The sequence below is a fragment of the Oncorhynchus clarkii genome, chromosome 8, assembly GCF_045791955.1.
Source record: "Oncorhynchus clarkii lewisi isolate Uvic-CL-2024 chromosome 8, UVic_Ocla_1.0, whole genome shotgun sequence".
NCBI classification, from domain to species: Eukaryota; Metazoa; Chordata; class Actinopteri; order Salmoniformes; family Salmonidae; genus Oncorhynchus; species Oncorhynchus clarkii.
Window position 1 is genome coordinate 9069328 of NC_092154.1, and position 7391 is coordinate 9076718.

Sequence of the window (7391 nt, forward strand, 5' to 3'; positions counted from 1 at the left end):
GTCCAGCATTAAGCCAGTGTCATGGTCCAGCATTAAGCCAGTGTCATGGTCCAGCATTAAGCCAGTGTCATGGTCCAGCATTAGCCATATGGAAGGAGGTTGGCTTCTTGCTGAGCAGTGAGTGAAAGGTGTGTGTTGATCCCTAATGTTCGAGATTCTCTGAGTCAAGACAACAGCTAACATAGCAGACATCTTTTGGACCTATTTCTGAGAAAAAAACTAAATAAGCTGAAATGGAACACTGAAAACTTGGCACTACCTAGACTAGGCTTAGGAACAACTAATGAAAGGAAAGGTGTGATTTTTGTTCCCTTAACAGTTTTCTGAGTAAAGATACTCTGAAGTGTCAAACAGCAACCGAGATAGCGAGACAGCTCACCTACGGCTGAAGGGAAAAAGGAAGCTACACTCAAATGTTAAAGTACTTATTAAAGGTTGGGGTTGTGCATCAGCTGGCCATCTTGTCGCTAAACTTACTGGAGCCTTCATCTGTCACCATCCCCAGACCTTCCGCTTTGTTCTGTCTCTCAAAGGCATTCAAGTCCAGGACACTGTGGAGGGTACGGAGATAAGGTACATTGTCAAAGAGAAACGCATCAGAACAGGGATAATTAATAAGATGGACATAAACAGTGGTGACTATGAAGGTCAATTTATTATCGTCATTGGGTTTAATAACCAACATGCTTATCAATATTAAGATACATTGATTCATCAGAAGTTGATCAGAAGGCTATCATCATTCCCAGGCAGTTCTGAGACGAGGTCTGTACTCTGGGTTATTTGGGTGGCGTAGTCACGGTTACCTGCAGGACTGCATGAGGCCTGACAAACTCTTGAAAAAGCCTGCGTCTCTTTTCTCTTTCAGGTAATCCAGCATTTTCTGTCAAAAACATAGAATGTAAAACTCACGTTTTCATGCACAGAAAGTCTTGGCAAGACGTGATGATGGGAATACATCTGTGGTACTGATGTGTCAAACATACACAGTAATACACTTGTAACAATGTGACGTAGACTAACCTGCTGGACCAGCACGTTGCCTCCGTTGAGGATGGAGATGCCCAGTTTGAGGGTACAGGTCACCATAGGACCTAGTCGACCTGGGGACAGAGAGCAGAACAGAATTGTTCATTTGAAGGCCATTTGGCTTCATCTATACTGCAGCTAAAAGACGACGATCAACACCTTTACTGGCGCTGATCATCTGTAGCACCATCTCAGCAGCCCCGCGGGCGTGTAGTCTGGCCTGCTGGTACAAGATCTTCTGCTTCTCCATTTCCTTTTCCTGTGGGCCCAAACACACACACATTGATTAAAAAACGGCTAAACTTTCTTAAATCGATCTATCATCCTGAGGGGAGAAACACATTATCTGCAAAGGAGATGCCTGTGTGATGTGAAACACTTTACATTGTAAAACAAACTAAAACAATAAATGTTTTGAGGATTTTTACACTGTGAGGATTGTTTTATTTCATTTGTTATAGATTTTTTTATTGAATATCCAAAACATAGATTATACTTGCAGTGAAGCCGCTCAACAACTACACCACACCAGTCATCCAACAGACTCCCATTCAGAGCGACACACAGAAGCATCCAGGGTCAATGCCCTGCTCAAAGGCAAGTCGACAGATCTCCCACAAGGCCAAAAATGGGGACCCGAACCCTCCAAGATCCCCCCCACAGTTCCTCAAGAGCTGTCCCTCAACCATCCGAGACCCCTCCCACAGCCATCCGAGACCCCTCCCACAACCATCCGAGACCCCTCCCACAACCATCCGAGACCCCTCCCACAACCATCCGAGACCCCTCCCACAGCCATCCGAGACTCCTCCCACAGCCATCCGAGACTCCTCCCACAACCATCCGAGACCCCTCCCACAACCATCCGAGACCCCTCCCACAGCCCCCCACCACCCGCACAAGAAAAAAATATATAAATTGTAATAATTCCATTCCTCACCCCCAAGAACCCCCCCAATGCACCAACAACCAAGATAATTAACAAAAGAGAAAAAAGAAAAACAACAATGTAAAAAACAACTAACATCAAGGAGAACTAAAATCATAACAGCAAGCCCACTTTAATATGTTTGAGTGCATGTCTGACAATTACATGTGTGTCCATCTATGTGTGCATTTGAATGAGAGTGTGTGTATATGAATATGTACAAACACCTGCACGGCATCAGCCTCAGGCAAACACGACGTTCGTTTATCTCCCGTGGAAATTGGTCATTGAGACCGAATTTGGTCCTTTTAACCTCCCTTCCCCTGCTTATGATCAGCTCCTGTTGTTGGTAGTGTTCAAATTTTGCGATGATTGGTCGGGGACCCTTGGTCTTGTCGCTCCGAGCTCCAAGTCTGTACCCGGTGGAAAGCCACCTTGTTTACAGTCCAGAGGAAGTTTCAAGGTGGATTGCATGACTTCTCTGATCGCGCCCTCTGGATTATTGGATGCGTCCTCAGGAATATCAGAAAATATGAGATTTGCACGCATGCTACGACTTTGTATGTCTAGTAGCGACTCCCTCATCACCCTGTTTTCCCTGAGTAGACAATCCATGTTGGAATCGTGGATTTTTACCTTGGCTCTTAGTGCCTTGTTTTCTCCTTGGAGCTTGAGAATTTCACTCTGGCTAAACTCCAAACGCCCCCTCAGCCCTGCTACCTCCTCACACATCTTTTCCAGTCTGCATGGATTCCAGTCAGAGCACTAGCCTCTACTTCAACGGTAAGTAAATCGTCTGTGTCTGTAGATTAATCTGTCTTTCTTTTTTTTGTCGGGTTAGAGTTATTTTTTTGAGGTAGCTGGATTTTTCCATGACGGAGTATGTTGTTCCTCCATAGCGTAAAGCTGTTGGTACTCGTCGATTTCCCTCAGGATCTCCTTAGTATCCAGGTTGTCTCTTTACTGCTAGTTGTTTACAAACGTTTTTAACGTCTTTCCCACGACGGCGACCGGTGTTTCTGTAGTACAGCCACCAAGCACTGTTGATTGTTCCCAGCCAAACTAAAAAGTTAGCTAGCTACTAAGAAACCGTCCAGTACACTTTTAAAACAACAAACTTTCCAAAACAACAAACCCGAGCTCTCCTTCGTTCAACGAGAAGTGACCTGTAAGGTAGGCTAGGCCTAGCCTAAGATGTACTGTTATGGAGTGTAGGCGAGCCTCTCGTGTGAGGATTTTTTTACATGGCTGAAGTTTCGGTGAGCATGTCTACAGTGACGATGCTTGTCTTTGTTAGGCGACACAGTAAAGTTGTATTGAGGAGTCCGATATCTATCCAGCCTATAGCCACAGGCTATTAAAGGTATCTAAGGCTCAGTGAAGCGGAATAAAGGCAGACAGATTCAAACCTCAAATGTCTTCTCTTTCCCCTCTTCCTCCTCTTCCTCCTCTTCATCCTCTGCACAACTCTGAGGAGATAGAGGAGGACATGTTAGAGTTATGACAATGGTCTATTAATTAACTGTATATAAACCCAGTCAGGTTATGAAACCATCTGTTTACACTGGCAGCCCAAAGATGATATTTTGCCACCGATTTGCCTTTTGACCAATCAGATTAGATCTTTTGCCAATAATTGGGCAAAAGATCAGAATTGGGATGCCAATGTAAACGCAGCCAAAGTGTGCTCAAATTCTCAGTTGCGTACAGTACCTTTGCCATCATGTCTGCATATGCAATATACAGCGGATCTTCTTCCAAGAAACTGGAGAGAAGAACATATTATCCAATCATTATCATGTCTTGTATCAAGTCAGTAGAGATAAATAACACAAATATGTTAAGATCACACAATTATTATCTATTTAAGTAAGGTCGGTCAGATAAAACACTTGTTCACTAGGTTGATTAATTGATCTCTCCTACCTTCTCTCTGTCAGGGCGTTGTGGCTGAAGTGAAGGATAAGCTGATGAAGAGGGTCTGGCTTAATCTCAACCTCCTCCTCTTCCTCCTCCTCCACGATCTTCATCGGGGTTTTCTACACAGACGACCGACAAGAGACAGGGGTTATCTCTGTTCTGAACCTGGCCATTCCACTAGAGACTACACCCTGCTGGCTAAAGACAGGGGTTATCTCTGTTCTTAACCTGGCCTTCCCACTAGAGACTACACCCTGCTGGCTAAAGACAGGGGTTATCTCTGTTCTGAACCTGGCCTTTCCACTAGAGACTACACCCTGCTGGCTAAAGACAGGGGTTATCTCTGTTCTTAACCTAGCCTTCCCACTAGAGACTACACCCTGCTGGCTAAAGACAGGGGTTATCTCTGTTCTGAACCTGGTCTTTCCACTAGAGACTACACCCTGCTGGCTAAAGACAGGGGTTATCTCTGTTCTGAACCTGGCCTTTCCACTAGAGACTACACCCTGCTGGCTAATCTTGTCCACCAGCCGGCTCTCTGTGAGTCGAACCTTCTGGATTAACAGCACCTCAGAACGGGACTTGACTGGAAGTCTACGGCAGGAGAGGATGAAACAACCGCTGGTTTTAATTGGCTGATATCTCAGTCCGCCCCCTCGCCTCTACATTGTCGACTTCAAAATGCGAGCAGCACAAGGGATTTAAACAAGCAAGTGAGTTCGTAAAATCTGAAAGTACGCACCTTAGAAATAGTTTTCAACATATAAACATTATAAGCCCAAACTCAGAATCAATTGTGCTGCCCAATGTGATAGAAGATTTACTTAAATTGGGGATTTATTATAAGGCAGCTGTAGCAGGCTTGCTCCCTCTCCCGCCTCCATTTTAACCACACCCCTTTCAAGTCCCACTTTGCTGCACAGTGTTACCAGGGAGGGGGGGGGGGGGGGGTGCATTGTCAGGGGAATTGACCAGGGTATTGTTTAGTAGGGGCACACCGTAGCAAAACATTTACGACAGAAAAAACAAAAAAGCTGCGTTATTATTGGTTCAGGTAGTTGCTCACTGTTTTTCACTCTGTTTCAAAACGTTGTTTCCCTACTGAACAGGACCCAGCAGTGAAACGCATGCAGACTACTATGGTCCAACAGATGCAGCACTAATAAATACAGTGTGTGGACGACGACGACGATGATGATGATGATGATGAATGTGTTACGTCGTCGTCTAACTCTTGAACATTCTTCCTCTGTGTTTTATGATATGTTGCAGTACTGTGTAAATATGTTTACTTCCTTAGAAATGAATTTCAACACCCGTCACAATACTGTATGAATCCAGACGGAGATGTGCGCGGAGCATGCCACCGAAGACGTCACTTCACACTCCACTTGACCACTTCACTACAGACTTACAGTTAAAGTAGAGACCAGACTGTACAACATCTAGCTGGTTCAACGTCGGACATCAAACAACTAACACCTATTGAGGGCTGTAGCTGCCCCCCTCTTACCACAGTAGTAGTAGTAGTAGTGGTGACATAGCCCATGCCATAGCCTGTTTTTCTAGCCACGTGCTTTGCTGCGGAGACGGAGCCATTGCTGCCACTGAGTCTCCTGAGGTTGAGCCTGTCATGCCTGTCAAGGCTCTGCCGGTAGCGAGCCACAAAGCTAGAGAGAGCGCGGGGCCCTCGGGAACGTCTGGGGGCCCAAGGCGAGGTCCCCAGACCCAGGCGGACCGGGAAGCGATCCCGATCCCGAAGCTCGACGGCGGGCATCGTGCTCAAGAGGCAGTCGGCGGAGAGGGCTGGTGGGGGTGCGGTGCCAACACAGGGCACAGGGGGCAAGGCTGAGGCTGAGGTGGTGGCAGACACCACCGCAACATGCCCAGTACTTACTGCTAGGTCCTGCACTAGCTTCTCCTCAAAGGAGTACTCCTCTGTCTCTATCCATAGTCTCACATAGCCCAACACGAAGAGGTTAATAGAACGATGCCTGGGGAAGGAGGGATGAGAGGAGGAGAAGGAGAGGAGAATGAGGTTAAGGTGTGTCCAAGTAAGTTTAGGAAAGGGGGAGGCGGAAGGAGGGAGAGATGTGAGGGTGAAACAGGAAGGAAGAGCATTCCAGGGTGGTGATTGGTCGATGTGGTAGCCACTGGCCCTTCTGACTGGTCAACCTTGATGGCTTGATTAGCATACAGAAACTGTCTGAGGATGTGGTTAAAATTAAATCTAAAAACACTGAACACTGTATTCAAATATTATTTCAGTTAATAAATGATACCTAAAGCTCCAAAAATACAGTCATTATGTTACTTAAATCACATGAGAAAAAACATTCCATGATTCTAAGACAAGATGAGAATGATGATCTTTATGTAAACAAGCAAAATGCTTCCTGGATTGCTCATTGATTGACCACTGATTGGCTGTAAGTTGAGGCTGACCAATCAGAATCAACAGTGCAGTAAACTGGAGGTAGGTTGTGGTAGGTGCAGTAGGTAGGTGGTGTTGACTGTTGGCTCAGTCCATAGCCTGGAGAATAAGATGGAGGAGGGGAGAGAGGTGAAGCATTCGACCTAGCCTGGGTGCCAGTCTGTTTGGCATGACAATTCCATGAGGAGTTGTCAAGAGAGCAGAAACAGACTGACACTCCGGCTAGCATTAAGCCAGGAGTCTCACATTACCGTTAGCATGGAGAACAGGTGATCAAAATTAGAGTCAGCGAACGCCTTTTCCAGCCAAACGTACCGATAGCCATTCAGGAAGTAATTGTTATTTTTGTATCTGAGGGAAAGGTATTGTAGGTGGTATAACAGAGAGAAATAACAGAAAGGAAGAACAAGGTTAGGGAGGTAGAGATAGAGAGCGAAGGAGAGAGAGAGACAGAGAGAGAGAGAGAGACAGAGACAGAGAGACAGGGAGAGAGAGAGAGAGACAGAGACAGAGACAGAGAGAGAGAGAGAGAGAGAGAGAGAGAGAGAGAGAGAAAGAGAAAGAAAAGAGAGAGAGAGAGAGAGAGAGAGAGAGTGTGGATACACTAGTAATAACATGTCACCAACTTCACTGAGAGATAACAAGAGATACAGGACCCGAACATCACATTTGATTTGATGGAGACAATAGCACCATGAAGGACGACTGAGGACTTTTTTCTGGGTTAGTTGTTGACACGGTTGTACAGTTGGCTAAAGACAAACTCACATTCATCTACGTATCTTCAAATCAAATCAAATTGGATTGGTCACATACACATATTATTGAGGGTCTAGCAAAATGCTTGTGTTCATAGCTCCAACAGTGCAGTAGTATCTAACAATTCACAACAATACACACACATTTCAAAGTAAAAGAATGGAATAAAGAAATATATAAATATTAGATTGAGCCATGTCGGAGTGACATTGACTAAAATACAGTAGAATAGAATACAGTATATACATATGAGATGAGTAAAGCAGTATGTAAACATGATTAAAGTGACCAGTGATTCCATGTCTATGTAAATAGGGCAGC

General features: G+C 45.2%; 1 protein-coding gene across 1 annotated transcript in view; it reads right to left on the reverse strand.

Moving 5' to 3' along the window:
* The window catches only part of LOC139414910 (ryanodine receptor 3-like), a 233143-nt gene that overhangs the window by 33296 nt on the left and 192456 nt on the right, over nt 1-7391 (reverse strand). Inside the window, exons 81-88 of the mRNA XM_071162527.1 lie at nt 5775-5871; nt 3884-3996; nt 3671-3722; nt 3367-3426; nt 1189-1288; nt 1024-1103; nt 807-883; nt 478-551 (exon numbers count right to left, since the gene is read on the reverse strand). Of these exons, the coding sequence (XP_071018628.1) occupies nt 478-551; nt 807-883; nt 1024-1103; nt 1189-1288; nt 3367-3426; nt 3671-3722; nt 3884-3996; nt 5775-5871 (653 nt within the window). The remainder of the gene's footprint in view (nt 1-477; nt 552-806; nt 884-1023; nt 1104-1188; nt 1289-3366; nt 3427-3670; nt 3723-3883; nt 3997-5774; nt 5872-7391) is intronic.